The sequence below is a fragment of the Pimephales promelas genome, chromosome 17, assembly GCF_988280905.1.
Source record: "Pimephales promelas chromosome 17, fPimPro1.hap1.1, whole genome shotgun sequence".
NCBI classification, from domain to species: Eukaryota; Metazoa; Chordata; class Actinopteri; order Cypriniformes; family Leuciscidae; genus Pimephales; species Pimephales promelas.
The window spans coordinates 19,463,549-19,485,560 of NC_142785.1; the positions used below are offsets into that span (position 1 = coordinate 19,463,549).

The window sequence follows — 22,012 nt, forward strand, 5'->3', positions numbered from 1 at the left end:
ATATATTTATTTTAGATTATATATATATATATATATATATATATATAATTTGTCTAATATATATATATATATATATATATATAAATTTGTCACAAAAAAAATAGTATTCCATATACCGGCTTTGCAGGGTCAGATATATCTCTTGTTGTTCTCCAAATTTATGCTTTGTAGAAAACTTGCCTACTCGCAATAAAAACTATATCACATACTGTATTTTTTACATCTAAAACAAGTTTAATGTTTATTTACACCAACTCACCAAGTCAAACTAAGTCACACAAAACAGGAGGTGTGGCTTTAATGGAGCATTCCATTCAGAGAAAGTCTGTCTCCACAGCTGAAGTCAGACAATTATTAGCATGACTTGCAACAACTTAAATATCTGCAGCAGATAATGACACTCTTAAAAAGATTGTTCACCCATATTTTTGTGTGTTGCACAAAAGACAAAGTAACACAGGTTTGAAAGGAGAAGGGGGTGAGTAAATGACAAACAAAACAAAATAAATACATTTTTTTTTATAATTGAGTTGGATCTTTTTTCTTCTACAAGTTCAACTGTACAGTAAACTAAATAAAAACTTTGTTAATTTTAATGTACCACAGCATTTTTGTTAATAGGAGCCAAACTGAATTGTACACAATTTATGCTTCCATTAAAACGGAAGACTAACCATCTTGTTCAAAGCATGTGATATTTTGTACTACTGACCTACCAATGAACATGTGACATATATGAACCCACCTTCTCTGCTCAATTGGAATTTCAGTAGTACAACATTCTTGAAAGTGCTAAATATTAAAAGCACGCATAGACTCTCACACACACACACACACACACACACACACACACACACACACACACACACACACACTTATTTATGAAACTTGTTCCATGTACATTCCATGCAATTATCCAAAGCAACTGAACATTTGAACAAAACAGACACACATTCTGTAAATTAGATTTATTTAAACAAGTGCCAAAGCGGCTTTTGTGTTGTACAAAGTCAAGCCATACAGCACAGATTTTGCCATGTTCTTTGTTTAAAATTCCAATCGAATATTTCTGATCATAAAAAGGTTGTTTGAGGGAGATCAAAACACTTCAGCACAGAGTCAAATGTCTATAGTTTAAAAGACTATTTACAATCAGCAGTTCTCTATTGCACAGTGCGAGTCTTGGCAACAACGCCAGCAGCCTGGATAACACGGTAGCGTTCTCGGAGATTGCGCCGTCGAACATGCTCATTGGTGATTTCCAGTACGTTTGCGACAGGAAACCAGCCTTTCTGTCCATCAGCTAAACGGATCCCCTCATACCATCCTATGGAAGGCAAGATGAGATAAGATGAATGAACAAAAAACAAAGTTGGAACACATTTAAACATGTTAGATGAGCTTCTAATGAGTGGAAGGTATACTGTAGTGCGACCAGAACACAGGGCTATAGCAAACCAAAGGGCCCCCTTCATATAGTAGCCTTGGTGCCACAACGTTATCCACCGCAGAAATAATTAGTGTTTTTGTTAAAAATCATATCTTTAACACACACACACACACACACAAAGATATGTAAATATTCCCGGCTTAACACATTAAGAGCATAAATGCAGGTTTCAAACAGAAACAACTTTTAGACATATGTTTGCTTTAAGGTGTTTACTTTAAATAATTTCAAGGTCATGTTTCTGTCCTTAGAAGAGGAGAATCATCAGGGCTGGAATGGAGCTAAAATTCAGCCCTTTCAGCCACTTGTTTCTCCATTTATGTTTGCTGGGGTAAGGATATAGATATTTTTGAAAATACTGCATGATTAATATACTATTATAATATACTGCCTAACCCTATTGTTAACCCTGTCGGCCATGAGTGTGACGCACCTTCGTTGGTTTTGCGCACAACGTTGATGATCTCTGTGGGCTCCAGATTTAATTCATCAGATTGGTTTGCCACATACTGCTGCACACACTGCACCTGAGGGCAATCTGACACACAAAAACAGCCATGTGATTAGAAAGAAACTGATCTGAAGAGATAAATGAACATGATTTCCAGGAAAATCAAAGGCAAGCACTAACATGCCATGTTGCTTACATACCGTAAGTATAATCTTGAGCTGAAATAAGAACCCACTCTTACCCCAGTCTTCATATATGACTTCTTCTTGATCATTGCTGGTGCCATCAGGATTCGGAAAGGCTGCCAACCACCTGTGCAGGTCAGATCTGAGCGAAGAGGAAAAAAGTAATGACCTATACAGCTTTAAAATCAGCATTCATCCTGAAATCAATCTAAAATATAGCTTTATTATATATCCACTATATGAACTATATTGGGCACCTGACCATTACACTGTAATGACGTTGCATCTATATACAAAGACCTTTTCATAAGATTTCCATAAGAGTGTTTCTGTGGGAATTTTTGCCCGTTTATCCAATAGAATTTTTGCCCGTTTATCCAATATAAGCAGAAGCATTAAGATTTCACTAATAGTAAGAAGACTAGCCCAAACCCTGAAAAACAGCCCCACACCATTATCCCTCCTCCACTAAAGTCTAAAGTTAGCCCAATGCAGTCAGTAAGGTTCTCCTGGCATCCGCCAAACCCAGACCTGCCCAACAGAGAAGCGTGACTAATCACTCCACAGAACATGTTTTCAACGGCTCCAGAGTCCACTGGGACCGTACTTTACACCACTGCATCTGACGCCAGGCATTGTGCTTGGTAATGAAAGGCTTGCATGCTGCTGCCCGGCCATGGAAACCCATTCCATGAAGCTCCCGCCGCACAATTTTTGCACTGATATTAATGGAAGTGGAAGTTTCAAACTCTTTAGCTTTGGAATCAGTAGTTGATTGTTGAATATCTTACAGGGACTACATTTTTTGACTTATTGCAAAGGTGGCATCCTATCACCAGTACCATGCTTGGATTTACTGAGCTGATCAGAATGACCCTTTTTTTCCACAAATGTTTGAAAATGCAGACTGCATGGATAGGTCCTTGATTTTATACACCTGTGGCAATAGGTCTAATTGAAACCTTGAATAATTGAATAACTGTTATAACTTAACTTATTAACAGTAAAAAAAAGCATATTGAATGGATGGTTCTTTATGTGCCTTTTTGATGCACACATTTATTTTTAAAATTACTTATTAGATGTTTGTTTTTTGTAAGAAATGAATACCTTAATTCACCAAGAACATTAAAGGAGTAGTTCACTTTAAAAAAAAAAAAAAACTTTTGCTGATAATTTATTCACCCACATGTCATTCAAGATATCTATGCCTTTCTTTCTTCAGTCGAAAACAAATTAAGGTTTTTGATGAAAACATTACAGGATTTTTCTCCATATAATGGACTTCAATGGGAACCAAACGGTTCAAGGTCCAAAAGACACTTTCAGTGCAAACTAAAAACTGTTCAAAGGGCTTTAAATGATTTCAGACGATGAATAAGGGTCTTATCAAGCGAAACAAACACTCATTTTAAAACAAAATAACAAAGTTTCAGTTTTATAAGCTCAAATGGTCGCCTTGCTCTAAAAAGATTTGTTCATTTTGATAAACGAGTTTGAACAGGAGAGTCACGAACGCGCATCACAGAACAGAGCACGGCGAGCATTTGAGATCCAGAGGTTGTGTCATTTGGTTCATTCAACGAACAAAATGAGCGAGTTGACTCGGGAAAAGATTCGTTCACTTAGATGAACGAGTTCGAACAGGAGAGTCACAAACGCACATCACTGAACAGAGCAAGGCGAGAATTTGAGCTTATAAAACTTAAACTTTGATATATACTGTATATATATATATTTTTTAAATGAGTGATCGTTTCACCTGATAAGACCCTTATTCATCGTCTGGAACCGTTTAAAACCCTTTGAACAGTTTGCAGTTTGCCCTGAAACTGTGTTTTGGACCTTGAACCATTTGGTTCTCATTGAAGTCCATTATATGGAGAAAAATCCTGGAATCCTGGTTTTCATCAAAATTAATTTCTTTTCGACTGAAGAAAGAATGACATGGATATCTTGGATGACATGGGGTTGAGTAAATTATCAACAAAAGATTTTTTTAAAAGTGAACTACTCCTTTAAATTGAGCAAAAGTGATAGTAAAGACATTTTTAATTTTACAAACGATATCTATTCAAATAAAAAATGTTCTATCCTTCAAAGAATCCTGGAATTTTTTTTAAACAGCACAGCTGTTTTTAACATTGATTATACCTAATAATAAAAAAAAATTTTGCTTGAGCAACAAATCAGCATATTACAATGATTTCTGAAGGATCGTGTGAGACTGAAGAATGGAGTCATGAGGATATTTGAACATATTCAAATATTTTTAAATACATCATTTTATATGACTCTTTTACTGCCTTTTTGATCAAATAAATGTAGCCTTGGTAAGCATGTGTTCACTACTGTGCAAAATACCAACAGAAAATGATTTCTCTTAAAAACGACCATATGGATCCAAAACATAACAGAGCAATGACTATAAATCACGGATGAGTAAAATGAATAGCATATGGTTGATTTATAATTCCACGCACTGTGTGGGAGCTTTCATAACTCTCTCCATCAGGCGTCCCTGGTGATTCTCCAGCAGGGTCAGAAAGAAGCAGTGCTCCAGGCTGGGGACAGCTGTGTCCTCCCCAAAAGGCTTCACTTGGACCAGAGAGCGATGCGCATGATCAAGGACTACATACCGCTCAGAACTGCAGCACAGAGAAAGAGAGGTCGAAATAAATGAGTAAAATCTGATTCAGGAACAGTGGGATTAAATAAACATCCACAGTAAATGGAAACAGGTGTGTTACTTTTTGTAAAGGATAATTACTGGAATATAATTGTCATGCAGTGTTTTGTAATCCTAAAAAAACAGAGTAAAGTCAAAACACAGACAGGTTTTTCAGCTTTCTACCTTTTCTTGCTTGCAATGACAAGCAGGTCGTTGAAGAGAAAGAGGTAGACCAGGCTGCATTTTGGGCGGAGGTTCAAGAAAGTTCCTCCTCTGTTTATTTCCTGCACGTCTCCTCGTTTCTCCAAGTAGCGTGTTTGAGATATAATTGGCACTGCCTGAATAAATGATTCAAAGATGAGACAATATTTAAACAAATATAGACAAATATATTATCTATATAGAAAATAGGATTTTAAAGCATTTTTAAAAAATGTAATGGCTTGATTAAAAAAGGCACTATTTGACGACACTATTGAAAATAATTAGTGTGACAGTGATCATGTGACATTCTCAAATCATGCTGGATTACATCAGGCCTGGCAATTCTAAAATTTGTGTTAACCTCATTTTAACAAATTGAGCCAAAAGTTGAATTATCATTTGTAAAATAATAAAGACATTTTCACAAGTGGTCTCATAATTTCATAACTGTAATTGTTATCATTAATATAGAACATAAATCAGTATAGCTCACCTTTAATTTGTCAAACTCTAGAATACCATTAATCTGAATCAGTTCCTCCATCTGCTTCATTTTTCCAACTTGAGTATTACATTCTTCAATGATCTGTGAGGACGTGCGTAAGTTAGTTAAGTTCAAAATTAAAAGATCACATCTGACAATATGTTAAAAACATAAACAATGTGCAGCTAGAACAAAACATTCTGTCCATGCAGACGAATGAATCCGCATGCATAATATAGAGACATAATAAACATGACCTATTTTGGCTCTTTAATGAAAATGGAAGAAAATAAACGAGAGACTCAATGTTCTTTATTTCTCTAATGCTATAAAATCCCCCTTGTTAGTTATCTTTGACTTCATAAAAATATGGCAGGCTTATATAATCTGAAACATCATTTCTAGTGAACTGACCCGCATTTAACCTCGTGTTCCACTCTCTCCCCCTCTTTCTCGCTCATGTTTCCCTTTATCTTCCTCTCTAATGGGCTATATTGGGAACAATGAGGACTACAGTAGTTTGATCATGGAATAATGTGCTAAAGTGATTTTATAATGAGAGGAAAAAACAGGATCCATCATTTAATGTGTTCTTGGGATGTTTACCTTAGACACAGAGTCAAGAGCTTTTGATGCAGTTTGTTCCTTATCCGCCCCAACATCCGTTCTCTTCAGGATGTTCTGGTGGAAAAAAAAAAGGCATTTTTAAAAATCTAGATTGCGTCCATTTTACCTCGATCACTAATGATTGACTTGCAACCTACATGGAAAAAGAAACACACCCCAAAACCAACGGAAATTGGTTTGGTGAAGAAGAATTCCAATCTACACTGTCTTTTAGAAGTTTGGGGTCAGTAAAAAAAAAATGTTTTAAAAGAAGTCTCTGATGCTCATCAATGATCAAAAACATGGTTAAAAAATTGGAAATATTATTGCAATTTAAAATATTTATTTTCTATTTTAATATATTTGAAAAGTAAATTATTCCTATGATGGCAAAGCTGAATTTTCAGCATCATTACGCCAGTCTTCAGTCAATATGCTGATTTTCTGCTCAAGAAACATTTATTATTAATATCTATTATTACTATTGTTGAAAATGTTGAGTGCTGCCTAATATTTTTGTGGAAACTGTAATAAAAAAAAGATTCTGGATTATTTGGTGCATAGAAAGTTCAAAAGAAACAGCATTCATTTGAAACAGCTGATTTGAGATATTTAGTAACATTAAAAAAAGCCTTTACTTGGTCCTGTTTACACCTGGTATTAAGGTGAGTTTTGGTCGATCGGATCACATGTAGACGAGAGAGACACATACTAGATTTGAATCCATCTCTTTTGTCCACTTTCAACCACGTCTATCCTGATTAATTTTAGGGGAGGGTCTATAGGCAGGTAAATGCGCAGAGAGACGACGGAAATCAGGAAATCAGGAATGGTCAGAGAACATTGTGCTTGGTATGTTTTTCAGCCTACAAAGTTTAAATCCCATCTGGCTAGCGCGCTTCCCATAATGTTTACGCATTAGGTCAGTAGAGGGTCTTGTGGTTGTTCAATTGCATTAGACACTACGAATCCGGGTGAAAACATTTTAACAGTATTTAAATTTGAAACAATTGAATTGAAAGGACAGCCCCTTGAGATGTACCATCTCGTTTTCGAGGGGATCCTAAGAACAAACATGAATACAGACAACGAAATTTGACGGAAACAAGGGGACCCATCCATGGACCCTCCCCTCGAAGTAATCAGGATAGAAGCGGTTGAAAGTGGACAAACGAGATGGATTAAAATTCCAGGTGTAAGCGTGTCTCCCTCGTCCATAAAACGCATTTTAATACCAGGTGGAAATAGGGCCTTCTCCTCTGGACAAGCTCAAAACCTTTTACTTCCGAGTCGTTCACTGAATTATTCACCCACCTCGATGAGCATTTTAATGCGTGTGATTCGCTGGAAGGGCAGCAACAGGAAGGACATGAAGGGCAGTCGTTGACACTTGGGCGACTCCTGCAGTCGGGTGATAACGCTCGCAAACTGAGTGTTAGTTTGCCTGTGATAGATATTAGGCAAAAGAATAAGTGAGTGATTTAAACATTAAAATGGATGAGAACTTATGAAATAGTTTGAAGTGCCCTCACTTATGTATGAGTTTCTTACATTAGATTACTATAAGTCTTTTCCTGATAAATCTGATTTCGAACATAGTCAATATATGCAGGGAAATGATGTTGGGAATGATAGTGGATGATATCACAGATGTCAGAAATGGTAATGCTCTCATCTAGACGTTCCTCCAGGTCCTTCAGAAACCTGTGAAAAAAATGTCAAGACAATCATATTGGTTTGTGACCGCTGTATGGTATCTTGTTTCACAGGCTAGACTGCATTGCAGGAGCATTAGACTATTAATTGATGATGCATTTATCCTGAGAGTTCATATTTAATGGTTTTCTACATGGATTAATTTAATTAATGTCAAACACTGCTGCCTCTGCAAATTCTGATGGGATACACCTGGCAAATGCATATCGCAAATACAGTCTTTGGGGTTCATGTAAACAAACAAAACTAATTTATGGGGATCAGGCAGTGCTGTTTCAGCATATCTAAACTGTAAATGTGTTCATTTCACACACACATGCACTCACCTCTCGCTGACCTCTTGGATGCGCAGGATGTTTGAGAAGAGGGTTTTTTTGTCCATGATAATAAGAGTGTCATTCAATTCACATGACTCCATAAAATGCTCCGTTAACACACGCAGAGAGCGCAAATATGACATCTCTGATGTAATCACCTCAAACATGCTCTGCACACAGAAAATGGAAACAGATAGATGTTATTTAAATGCAATTTAGTCTTTCTCAACAAAATGTGAAATCTTGATAGCTCAGGGTTTTTTTACATTCACTCTTATTATCTACTTTGTTATTATTTTTTGTTATTATCATCTTCTTTATTACACTTATAACTTGGGTAATTCTGGTCACATTTAATCTTAAAATTAAAAGAAACAAATATTTTCGTAACAATTCAGAACATTACCCCTATATATAAAACATAGTCTCTCTCTCTCTCTTTATATATATATATATATATATATATATATATATATATATATACTCTCTCTCTGCATACAGTATATGTATATATTATATTCAGCTCCCTACTTCCAGAACTTCCTTTCCCATCATTTCCATCCTGTCTTACTTCTCTTTTCCATTCGAATCACATTTTCCATCATTCCAAACACAATTCTTCCATAATCTGTAATCATAACCTCAAATCTTCCTGGAAGTGCGTGTTCTTCACTGAGTTTTATAACACATTCATTGAGGATTTCTGCTCACCTCTTGATACTTGCACTCTTCTGGGCTTAGGGTTTGCAGGACACCACTGTCTCGTACCGATGGCAGGTCTCGCCATAAATTGCTCTGCTTTAGAACTGGATTATTAGTGGAACTGGAACCTTTCTCTCCTTTTTCTGGGCTGGCTGAGAGGTGTGTGCCCATCCGGAAGTCTAAACTGGTCTTACTGATGTTGCGACATACTGTCCTCCTGATCTCTGTGTATAAATGTTTCTGTGTAAAACTGATACAGCTCTGCAAGGATCAAAAAACATGCCATTAAATTGTAGATGAAGACATCATTTATTCTTTGTCTTATTGGACTGTACCATTTCTCAATAGTGTGTTTTATTGTAAACATGCATGATGTTTATTCTTTCAACATTTTCAATCTAAATTGATGATGTATTAAATCTGGAAAAAAAATATGATACCCTCAAATGTCTCATCTTCCAAGTCACGAGAGTGTTTGCGACGTGGGATGATGCGTGGAGGCCTGGAGCTGGAAGACAGAGATTGAGTTACTCACAAAGTAAAGACAAATATGTGTAAAGACAAAGTAAAAACAGCTGTGTCACCACAATATTAAAGCTTAAGAGAGCAGAAACTGTTTGAGGGATGAAAGGTAAAGAACATACTTCTCATTGGATCCACATTTTTCCCCATCAGCCCCTTCACTGTCATTCTCATCTGTTGAAGAAACAATTAAGTATCATAAAACAGACACTAAATTACACTAATAAAAGGCTGCAAACACCTTCTTTACTTCTGTATTATGACGCACTTCTGAGTGAAACGGGTTATTCAGAGAAAAAAAATGTAACAGGACTTGATTTTATCGATCAGGATTGAAAAGTAGGCATTGAAAGAATTTGTTCTGAAGAAGGAAATGAGTACAGACGTGGAAACAAAAACTAATTTTTTTTTTTTTTTTTTTTACATTTTTTTAGTTAACAGACACAAATATCAGATTAAAAACAGCTTAAAAACCTAATATGGAAATGACAAATATAACTAACTGAAATAATAAATTCAAATTGAAGCACTAAAATTGCTAAAACTAAAGCTGAATAGAAAAAAATAAAGCTACATAGAAATATTAAAATAATAATAATATTAACAAATGCCACAAGCAGATCGAAAATTAAAAATATATCAAAAAAGCTCACCTTATTCAAAATACTAATAAATACTATATAATATACACTAACAGTGCATAATACTAAAACAAGACTGTTTGGAGCAACATGAGTGTTTATGACATCATTTTTAATTTATCCCTATTTTGATTTCATGCCGACTTTTAATGTGTTTCTGTACCTATAGACTTGAGAGAATGATTGCTGAGGCGTCTTCCGTTCTCATAGGTCTTGGCTGGTGGTGGTGGAGGAGTTCTTAGTAGTCGAGGACTGCCAGGAGGGCTGCATTTGTTAAAGGGCTGCAGAGGCTGAATAATGCGAGGCGGACACCTGTTTTCTAAAGGCATTCTGGGAGGAACGGCTGGAGGAGTGTCCTTGCTTGTTGCATTGTCCGACCTCTTTTGAGGTCTAGGTGGAGTGACCAACTCCAGGCTAATGTCATAAATGGATTCCTCCGGCACCTCCAAAGACTGGGCTTTGGAGACGTTTGGAGGAGTCTGGGGAAATGGGAGAACAGAGGCGATCAATGTCGGAGGTCCAGGGTCGGATTTCCTCCTCAGCTGCTGCTCTATTAGGTTACGAGCCTCCAGAAACTTGTCTTTTTTAATTTGTGGTTCCTCATTCTTGTTCTCACTTTTAGGTAATGGCTCACTTGAAGTCTCTGCTTCCTCATTCGACTTTATTTCTTTGTTCTCATCCTCTCCTGCTCTTTCATTCGGATCCTCCGCGTCACTGAATTCGATCTCTTCATCCTCACCCTCGTCCTCATCTTGCTCACTTATTGGCACCCACACAAGCTTCATGCCAGGCCTCTGCAGGTGACACACACAGCCGCAGTTCTTCTCACACTGGTCCTCTGGAACAGGGCTAGAATCCCGATCTGCCCGCAGTTTGCCGCCTTCTTTTCCATCGGGAGCTAGAGGAAGACATGGATTATGGTCAGGGTTAGTCTTTCCGGCAAATTCCAACATGAAGTTGGGTCAAAAACATGATTTTTCAGAGTTAGACGCGTTCCTGGGTCAACATATTTTGTTGATCCAGGAACAACATTCCTGTCGGAAAATTCAATCCTAATCATATCCCTACCCCTGAACCTAACCCTACCCGTGAATAACAGTATACCTAAAATCAGAGGGAAATTATATATGCAAAACACTCACTGATGTAGAAGCACTTAAACCTGGTTTGTAAGCCTAAAGTTGACATAAACTGTAAACTTGTCCCTCAAATCTGATTGGTTGATTGGAATGTTGATCCAAGAACATGTACTTGGTGAAATCAGGTTCAGCTGTCCAATCAATTCATTGTTTTCAAAAGTACATTAAAAATGCAATTCATACATACCTAAAAACAACTTTCCTATGATGAGTGTCTTTAATTTCAGTACTAAAAATCATTCTGAAATATTTCACAAATTTCAGGATGATTAAACTGTCTTGATATCATAATGGAGAAGGGTAAGTTCTACCAGGACATTTCATTGTAATATTTACAGTAAAATACTGTTATTACTGTTTTTGGAAGTAAAAAATGCAAAGCAATTTATAATTTACAGTGAAAAACTGTAAACTGACATTACCAGAAGTGTCACACAGGGAAGTTTTTGTCATCAGTTATGCACATTTGGGTTTTACGTTACATTTTCTGTTGTTTAATGAATGTCCATTGTATTATTTTAGTGTCATGTCGTGTGTTACCATGAGGGTGTTCTGTGTTTGCGTGAATGACATCTGTAATTCAGCTTGTGGAAAGGCTACTTGTGATGAACTTCTTATGATTCTCCATGTGGCTTCCTCTTTTAACACCTGTATAATTATGGTGGTTGTCAGTAAAACCTACAAAATAGATTTAGTAGCAGTGTGCGTTGTTGGATTTAGTGCGTTGAAATTGCAATTTTCTTGTTTGTAAATTACAGTTTTATACTGTAAAATGTACAGGTTGTTCTGTAAATGTTTAAAATCGTACAGCATTTTTTACAGAGTTATTATGGCAACCACAGCTGCCTGGATTTGTGATATACAATACTGTGCAAAAGTCTTAGGCACATTAGTATTTTTTTAAATTGCACATAAAAATCTCACTGAATTATTACAATTAATGGCAAAAGGAATGTTTGGAAATGTAAACTGATATTCCCTACTTACACACTACAGCAAAAGAAAAAATAACTGGCTTTTTTGTTGTTGTTGGTGAAAATACTGTGTACCTATTGCACAGTAACGTACATCCTCTGAAGCAGGTTAGTTCAGGTCATAAAATCCTTTGCTCATAAAAAAAAAGGAATGTATCGACCTTAGTCAGGTTGTTTTACGGTTGTATTACAATATACCAATTGACGAAACGTCTTTCTGAAAGAAAAAAAATAACTTTCAGTAGACAAAAACTCCATAACACAGTTTTAAAAGTTGTGAGCTGTGAAAATTGTGTGATCTAGGATCTTTATCCAGTGCGTGCCATTGTAAAGACTGTATGTCTATCCCTCACAGCGCATCTCCTTTAAATTCAATATGGCGTCTATATTTTAATGGAAACAGATAGACCTTGTTGTGCATTATTTGCACGAAACCATTTCCTCAGACAATCTGCTATCATGATAAGGGATATTGCTTCCAAAACATCCCTTCTTTCAGTCTACTGGAAATAAAACATCCAAAACACACATTTAAGTGTTTATTACACAATTTTTATGTCTGTAAATTTTGATAAAAATATATTTTTTTCTAGGCAGTTTTCTCAAAGTATTTTTTTCCCCTCAAGGACTAAACGAGGAATCTCCACTTCACTAGCACTTAGTTCACTAGCACTTAGCACTGTTTTTACAGGTTTTTGTTTATAGACCATTTCACAATATGTAAACAACACTGGTCCAGAAGCACTTCCTGTTTCAATTTGTAACTGTTTTCTTTATTTCACATGTAAATAAAACATCATAAAGATGTTGGTTTAACTTTTTGATTCAGTTTTAAATGTTTTGTTGGTTGTATTTTATCCCAGCTTTTATGTAGTGTTAAAAAACTGAAACAGGAAGTGCTTCTGGACCAGTGTTGTTTACATCTTGTGAAATGGTTTATACAGATTTGCCTTATTTATATACCATTGTATTCCTAAAAAGATGTTTTTTTCTTTTTTTTCTGCCTGTTAAAATGGTAACAGCATTTATACAGCACTTTCACAGACCCAATGACCCCCAAAGCGCTTTACATTTTGCCTCACATTCACCCGTTCATAATATTGTCTATATTTATATAATATTTTACACCCATTCAAAAATATGTAATATTGTCATACTGTTAACAGTTTTTTTTAATGATATTATGGACTGGTAAAACAGATATCCAAAATCCCTTCAGTAAATAACAATAGATAAACTAAATCTGCATATCAAATGAAACAAGAATTCTTGAACCAGGTGTTATCCAATGTTCAGATTTCTGTTCTGCAAACAAGTGCATTTGTTCTATGATTAATAACTGGAGAAGTATGGCGATATCTATTAGTAAATAACGTACATTGGGCCATTTTCTGATCCACAAGCCTTAGAAGCCTAGCAAATTGACTGTATGTCACTGGATTACTCTAAATGTCAGGTCGTTCCAGAAAGGCTTCATATCCTCCAGGATTACTACCTTTTTTTGATCCCTTCTTCTGCTTTGATTCTTCCGTCTCGGCCTTTGAGCTTGCCGTTATCAGTGCCGTCAACTTCTGTATAGAACCTTTGCGCTGTGTCTGTCCCTCCTCCCCTTCCTTAGCCCGCAGCTCTTCAATAGCCTCAAAAACATTTTGCTTGATCTTCCCAAATGCTCGTTTTAGTCCTTCTGCCATTTCACTACACCGGTGACTGACCTGCTAGAAACCCTCTCTCTTGGAAACTGAACTTTGAACTAGCGTATGTCAGGTTAAGGCTGGGACTGTGATTTATTACCCCAATTGTCACATAAGGCCACTTTGCATGTTGATTCTAAGCCTCCAAGTCACACTAGCTCAGTTAACATAACTGTCCCTGTAAAAGAGTTTTATGAACAATATATACCAGTCCTGTTGGACATCATCTGAAAATGAGAAAATTTTGTTTACGTTTTTGTCTTGATCACAAAGACTGCATTTAATTTGCTAAAAAATACAATTAAAATATGAAGAGTTCAGATGCAAAAGCCTCTAAATGCCATTTGAAATTTTCTTCTTTAATGATAATTTTTATCAAACTTGTATTTTTAAGTTCAGTAATTTCACTTAAATGGCAATGATAATTACCTATTAATTGTTATTTAAGTGACATTACTGAACTTAAATATACAAGTTTGATAAAAATCATCATTAAAGAAGAAAATTTAAAATGGCATTTAGAGGCTTTTGCATCTGAACTCTTCATATATATTATATATACAGTAAAAAAAAATACGGTAAAATAAATACTATTATCTTTTAAAGTAACTATTTTCTATTTTAATATAGCCTATTTAAAAAGTCCTTTGCACTGTAAAAATGAATATGCTTTATCTAACCAACAGAATTGTGGCAACAGATTACAAGCAATATTATGAATTAAATTTAAGAAATTAGAATTGAGTCATAATTAATCAAATTAATTCCTTAAAAGTTAACCATTTAAAATGAGTAAAGTTTACACCCATAAATTTAACAAAAATATCTCACTAACAGACAGACGTCAATGATTATTTAAGAACTCTTTATTTTCTATTGCCAACAATTTTAAACATTTTAAAACAAACACTGGTCACCATAATGGAGACTTCAATTTTTGTTTTTTGGTTGTTGTTGTATGTTTTACTCATTTTAAAGAAGTAATTTGATTAATTATTACTCAATTCTAATTTGTTAAGTTTAATTAATAATATTGCTTATAATCTGTTGCCACATTTTTTTTGATTAGATAAAGCATATTCATTTTTACAGTGTGTTCCTGTGATGCAAAGCTGAATTTTCAGCATCATTCTTCAGTGTCACATGATCTTTTAGAAATCATTCTAATATGCTGATTTGCTGCTTAAGAAACATTTATTATTATTATTAGTTTAAAACAGTTTTGCAATTATATATATACATTGTATATATATATATATATATATATATATATATATATATATTATTATTATTATTATTATTTTTTGGAAACAGTGATTTTTTTTGTAAAAGTCTTTGCTGTTCCTTTTTTAATCAGTTTATTTCCAGAAATCAGGGTTTCCACCAAAAATATACAAAACCATTAGGGTAGAATTCAAATTACTTAAACCATGATGTTAGTCATACTGCTCATCCCTATGTATTGTGAAAAATACAAATAAAGGCTTGACTTCAAAATGTTTGCATACTTTGCAAACAAATCCCACAATATTCTGCAGTTCACTGAGTCAGTCACAAACATTTCTTGCAATAATTTTCAATCAATTAGATATATACACTACTGTTTAATAGTGTGGGGTCATAAGATTTTTTTTAACAGAAATGAATACTTTTATTTAGCAATGTCAATGATACATTCAGTTTGAATCAAATAAATGCAACCTTGGTGAGCATAAGCGAAAGACATTTACAAATCTCATCGACCCCAAACTTTTAAATGGTAATGTAGATTTAATGTAATTGTTTCCAAGGGGGGTTCTTTGATCCCCTGCACCCCATCTGTCTGTGTGTTCAGCAGACAACACACACACTATAATCCCACTGATTGACCAAACAACAACCAAGAAAATTACCTCCGATGTGCCTGAATCATGGTTCGGTGAATTAAAAAACTAAACGAAATCCAAGTACAAGAAAGTTGGAGTTTTAATTAGAAACTGAAACTGACTTAAGCACTACTAGTACTAACACAAATAGCTTGAATTTCTGAAATGTGTCATACACACACAAAGCTTTGTTAAAAACCAAACTAGCAATTAAGATTCCAATCTTTACAAGATTACCAGCAACACTAACATAGAGCGGCAGTGTTTATCCTCACAACACCCACTCAGATGAAGATCAAATTAAAGCTGATTAAAATATGAGTTTAGTAGCAGCTGTCTTTTATTTAACCCCACAAATGCTACTCGTTCTGCATGTTCGTCATTGTCTTTATTTCTTTATCTATTTTTTATACCTTAAACAAGCCCTTTCACACCAAGGACAACAACTATAACGATAAAAGATATAGTCCTGAAAATCATAAATGGAAAAGAATAGCATCACAGAATAGTCCACACCACAACAATAAAGGCACAGAGAAACGATATTATTGGAATCACTTTCAGAATGATGTTGTCAAGCTGATGAATAATAAAAAACAATGACAGCCAATCAGAATCCACCAAACTGTAAAGACCTCGAGCATTTAAAGCATTTCACAGCAAACAAACACAAAGAAGGTTACAATGACTAGATGTATTTTTAGAGAGAAGGGTGGCCGATGGCCAATACAAAGCAGATGTATATAATATCAAACAACATAAGGATTGCAATTATATTTATTTATTTGACATAATATTTACAAAAATAATAGGAATTCAATAATTGGAAAAATCTATCAATTTTACGGATGCGCAATGTATCGGCCATCGATATCGGTATCGTCTGATATATGTTGGGTTTTTTTCCCCCTCCCACCTGCATCCCCCCCCCCCCCTTTATTTATTTATTTATTATTACAAAAAACTTTTGTAAGTAAATACACAACATGTTATCGTGAGATTACATTTATAGACATTGTCTTTGTATATTTATGTTATATACTGTATATATACTGTATATATATATATATATATATATATATATATATATATATATACTACTCGTTTTAATGTTATCGGTATCAGCACAATAAGAAAATGTGTCTGATAAATTAAAGCCGATAAATCCCTTCCCTTTGAAATGCTTGAAATATGATTGGAATCATTTCGAAAAGTAAAATACAGTTAAGTGCAACATGTGCTGCACAAGTCTGTCATATAAGCTACAGTACATACAATTATACTGAGAACATTACAATTGTGTGCTTGGGACATGGATTTTAGTGGTGAAAATTTGATTTTTGTAATCACCAAAAATATATATTGGTTGTTGGCTTTCTAAATAAAGAATTATTGGTATTGCCCAAATTGACACATGATACATGAACACTACCCACATGATATGATAGTAAACATATTATTTGTCATACGGGAACTTGGATATTGTGCAGTAGTGTGAAATTTGCTTGCTTGAGCATGTCTAGTGACAGCAAAAGTCATCCAATTGACACGCCTTGGATCATTCGCACAGAAATTATGCAAAGAGTATTTTGTTCTTGTAGAGGATACAGTGGTTGTGGAAATGTTTAACAGACTTGTTTAAATGCAGATTTTGAGTATGCCAAATAACTGAAATGGATAATTAAAAAAATGTCAACTATGGGTCGACCACTAACTTTGAGAGTGAATTTTGAGAAAGAAAAGCATAGATATTCCAATGAAGTATAGGGTAAAAAGTTCCTGAAAATGAAAGTAAATCCACTGTACCTGATCGGCCTCCATCGACAGCACTCGATGTTCCTTCTAGTCTCTCTTGGCTGTCCACCTCGTCTTTCTGTCCACTGTTTTGCCTTTTCTTTGGAGGCAGAGGAGGTGCCCGGTCAGCGCTGGTGAGGGACGAACTTCTCGTTTTGCGCCTGGGCTTAATTGCAGGAGGTTTTTGTAGTCTCTGTTCTATGTTGGTGCTCTTTGCTGTCTCTCCAGCTGGAATCTTAGACTCTGGCTGGCTGAATTTGTTGACTATATTTTTGACCTTCCCAGAGCTCTGTGAGGCTGCTCCTTCCACGGATGATGTGTCTGGGGTATTATTGGAGGGCTTGCTGGGAACCGGGGGTCTTTGTTTAACCTCAGGTTTCGTAGGCAGAGGTGGAGACTCTTGAGTAGACATCTTAACTGGTTTTGATGTTTTAAACCAAAGCAACCTGGCCAATATGAGGCCAGGAAGCAGGGTCACCCAGGGGCTTCAATCTTCAACCTGTGGTAACAAACAATACGTTTTACAAATGACCGATGCATATTTTTCCATTTGACCAATCCCAGATCATCTGACACTGAAATGTTTTCATTAGAGATATTACAATTCTGTCTGATACTGATGAACTTATATTTATTTTGAAGTTATACATGGGGAAGATGAACGTCTTAACACAGATGTAGCAACAGATCTTTTCTTCAATATTGTGGCGTACATCAGTGTGTAACAGGTTGTCGAAAAAATATGCCATAGGTTGTGCATTTGAATTTGAAACATGAACTTGCAGGGGCAGGGTTTAATAAGCAGGTAAAATGATTGGAGAAGTCAAGTCATACATCACTGGAATAAATGGTGGTTTGCACTGGAAAGATCCAGATATGACAATTTGATTAAACATTACAAGATCCAAATTTATCAAAATTAAACAGATGGAGTGAATCTTCATTTCATGCCACCTTTAAAATTTACGTTATTTGTAGAGCTTTGTCCAAATAAATTAAAAACACTTTAAACATAAGTAGTCATTTTTAATTATGTACGTTATTTAATTGGACATCTCTATATTGTAATATATAGAATAAAAAAATAGTTTTAACACATTTAACATTGTTATTAAATTATTCATATATTTTTAAAGAATCAACATGAACGTTGGATGAAGGCAAAGGTAATCTAAAATGTACAAAACAAATCATGCACATATCCAAAATTGCCAATATGATAAATTAAAGAAAATCTGTAATATCAGCAAATAATATGATAACAACATTTCGTCCAACCCTAGTTTTTATTCTTTCAGTTTCATATCCCTAGGTTGTAATTGCAACCTTGTTAGAGCTATTAAAAACATTTGATGTAATGATTATCAAGTAACTCATTTATTAAAATATTAAGGACAATAATCTTTGTGCTGGAATTACCTCAGGTTCAACTACGTTGACTTTGCTCTTACAGGCAACAGTCAGACTTTTGAATAAAATATGAGATGAATTTCCAATCAGACTGCTTCTTCTGTGAAACAGGATATTAGAAATATGCTGAAAATGTGCTTGCATGTCATGTTTACAGTAAGAACCATGTACTTTGACCCATTCGGATTCCAAAAGACTATACACGTCTTAGAAATGCATGATGGGATTTAAACCACACAATTAGTTGTTTACCGTTTTATGGTTATTACCCCCTTATGTAAAACTACACAAAACCATTTTAATAACTTCATTATGTAAACTTTCTTGGCTTGGAAAACCCATTCTGAGGATTATAAAGGAAAGGGTGTGTCTTCCCGTATCAACTATTCAGGTTGAACGTTGGCTTCACTGACTTCACTAGACTCTCACCCCTGAGACAAACTCAGCAGGTCTGTCAGGTTCTTAGTGTGCTCAAATCTGATATCCTCAACATAAAGCTCAACATTGCACAATGCTAAAAATAAACACTTTCCCATGGGGTGAAATAGGAAGGGTTTGTTAGTTCCCATTAAAAGGATAATACTTATTCATTTTTACATTCTGATATTTTAAACTAAACATCCTCTCAAACAGGACACCCAAGTATTCAATGATGGTCAGGGTTTTTTTGTGTGTGTACGTGTACAAGACACTTCCCCTCCAATCTATAAACAATCTTGGGATCGGAATCCTCCTTTACTTTCCTGTTATGAACCTTGGCTGGCTTTGCTTCCAAATTCCTTAGATAGCCTACACAGGGGTGTTGTGATATACATCACAAACATTTAACACACACACACAAAGGCTATTTGCAACTATAAAAAAGTAGAAAATGAGTGGGGGAAAAAATGAAAAAAAATATGCTAATGAAATAATAAAGATTAGTCCAAAAGTCAATACTCCTACTATGTTGTTCACGTGACTAACAATGATCTGCTGTGTAAACTGAATGATGTTAATGTAACATGCAGTAACTGAACCTGTCTTTAATTTAGTAGACATTTATATATCTGAATATGGTAAACATGTAGCACTTGGTATGCAGTACATAATATACAGCCTACTATAATCACAGGTGAGGAGTTGATTACAAAAATCACACAGACCCTACTCACCAAATGTGTCTCACTTTCTTATACAATCCATTATGAAAAGCGAATTGATGAACTGTGTCCAGAGTAAATTTCCTCATAAAACAAAAACATGTGAGTCGTGTGGAGTAACTCTCACAGTGCACATGAACATATACTAGTTTCACAGAAATCCATGTTAATACATTTCTTTAAAATGACAGCAACAGATCGCCACATTCCTGTGCTAACTTCATATCCGTGCGGATTTGAACAGACGTTACTTTCGTCTTTCCTCTTTTGTTGTCCTCTCCGGTAAATCCACGCGCATCTCCGGCTCTTTGTTTTCCTGCTCGTGAGCATGTGTGTAGGAACAGCCGGACAGAGACAGTGTGATTAGTGCATACCCCTCCTCCCATCCCAATTCTTTCCCATCCCATTCCTGCCTGCACAGAGCACACCCTCCTTTAGTTGCCACCCAGCGCTCTCTCTCTCTCTCTCTCTCTCTCTCTCTCTCTCTCTCTCTCTCTCTCTCTCTCTCTCTGTGTGTGTGTGTGTGTATGTGTGTGTGTGCGGTTCAGGAATACCCAGGGAATACCCTATTGAGCGTTATGGGGACAAAGATGGTAAAATACGAAATCTTTGTCCTTGTGGGTATTTTTTGGCCCCTATGAAACCTCTTAGAAATCATTGATGTTTTTTTTTTTTTTTTGAAAAAGTAATAATGCAGTTTGCTGTGATGTAACGTTACAGGCCTATGTTTAGGGTAGGGACGTTTGTAAGTTACAATATAAAAACCAAACAGTTTAGGAAATGGCCGTTTTCCACCGAGTAAAACGGTTTAATAAACAAACATAGACAGGGTAAAATATTACTTAAACGACAGGATTTAAAATTAGTTTACAGTAACACTGACGGTCTTTTATTTTGAAAAACAGGTGGGTGCGTGAAACAAGCAAATCCTGAATGTTTTGTTTTTAACCCTGTAAATACAAAATAGTTTATGTCCAAATTTTTTTTTTTTTTTTTTTTTTTTTTTATTGAACACACTTATTTACAAAAAAAAGCAATTTACAAAATCTCTCGTTGGGAGACTCATGTGCATAACATAAACAGTTACATTGAACAAAATTCAATAAACAAAATAAAAAACAAATAAATTAAATCAATTAAGCAAAGGCATTTCAGTCCATAAGGCACGTCAAAGTTATTCACAAATATATTATCCTCAGTCTTCATATAATCATAAAATAAAGTTACATGGAAGCTTTACAAATTATAATGACAAATATTTTGAGACATCTTCACATAGAGAATAAATTTTTTCACTGGAGTCTTTCAGAAGTTTCAAAGAAACAAAGTATTCCCTCAGTTCAATTTTAAACACTATTATGGATGGATTTTTATTTTGCCATTTGCATTTATGAATATGGTATTTACCCATAATTGTTATAATATTGTAAATTCTAAAGAGTTCCTTCGGAAGGTTTTCGTTACCAAACAGAATTTGCTCTAACTTCAATTGTAAAATTCTCTCCATTTTTATTTCTAGCCAATTCATGACATCTTGCCAGAATCCTCTTATCACTGGACAAGAGAAGAATAAATGTTCAATAGTTTCATCTTCCTGGGAGCAGAACACACATGGCTCCACTTCAAAACCAAATCTCTTTTTCAGCATTGCTGCTGCTGGATAATATCCATTTATAATTTTGAATTGCATTTCTTTAATTTTAGGAGGTATAGGCCATTTCATGAACTTGATGTATTTATTTGTTATTTTGTCATCATAGTGCCTTATTTTTATATTTTGGTCAAAATCATGAAATAGTCTACATTTTAGTATTTTGCTAATACAATTATTGTTACATTTTTTGCTGTTTATGGGAATTTGGTTTAATTGCAATTTAGGCAAATTTACTTGACCTTTGGAATAATGTAAATAATTTCGTATCATATTTAATAAGGCTATTGGTATTGCTTTACATACCTTGTTATAATCCCTTACTAAACTTTGTATATCAAATTTTGTTTTAAAATCCGTAAAACTAAGAAAATTTCCTTGTTCATCTAATATATGC

General features: G+C 34.9%; 1 protein-coding gene across 3 annotated transcripts; it reads right to left on the minus strand.

Annotated features, from left to right (window-relative positions):
• Positions 1 to 953: 953 nt before the first annotated feature.
• On the minus strand, positions 954 to 20,311 carry arhgef15b (Rho guanine nucleotide exchange factor 15b). 3 transcript variants are annotated; one of them, XM_089122081.1, is made up of 13 exons: positions 9,431 to 9,478; positions 9,227 to 9,294; positions 8,796 to 9,047; positions 8,094 to 8,254; positions 7,603 to 7,755; positions 7,366 to 7,495; positions 6,052 to 6,126; positions 5,455 to 5,547; positions 4,941 to 5,095; positions 4,570 to 4,734; positions 2,143 to 2,228; positions 1,884 to 1,988; positions 954 to 1,327 (listed from the first exon to the last, which is right to left on the minus strand). In XM_089122081.1, exons 1-13 carry the CDS (start codon positions 9,474 to 9,476, stop codon positions 1,164 to 1,166), a joined length of 1,653 nt encoding a protein of 550 aa, XP_088978207.1. In that variant the 5' UTR covers positions 9,477 to 9,478; the 3' UTR covers positions 954 to 1,163. The 3 variants fall into 3 exon arrangements, 2 of the variants coding, with proteins under 2 accessions (XP_088978207.1, XP_088978206.1); XM_089122080.1 differs by lacking the exons at positions 9,227 to 9,294; positions 9,431 to 9,478 and having other exon boundaries at positions 8,796 to 9,026; XR_016147058.1 differs by lacking the exons at positions 954 to 1,327; positions 1,884 to 1,988; positions 2,143 to 2,228; ... (2 more) ...; positions 5,455 to 5,547; positions 6,052 to 6,126 and adding exons at positions 10,113 to 10,847; positions 17,425 to 17,911; positions 19,977 to 20,311 and having other exon boundaries at positions 9,431 to 9,482.
• Positions 20,312 to 22,012: the final 1,701 nt, after the last annotated feature.

Coding starts and splice junctions, on each gene's coding strand:
- arhgef15b (XM_089122081.1), bottom strand. CDS start 9,476: ATGACAGTGAAGGGGCTGATGGGGAAAAATGTGGATCCAATGAGAA. Junction 6,127..7,365: donor GCATTAAAATGCTCATCGAG/GTGGGTGAATAA, acceptor TTTTTCCACCAG/AACATCCTGAAGAGAACGGA. Junction 5,548..6,051: donor CTCTTGACTCTGTGTCTAAG/GTAAACATCCCA, acceptor ACGTCCTCACAG/ATCATTGAAGAATGTAATAC.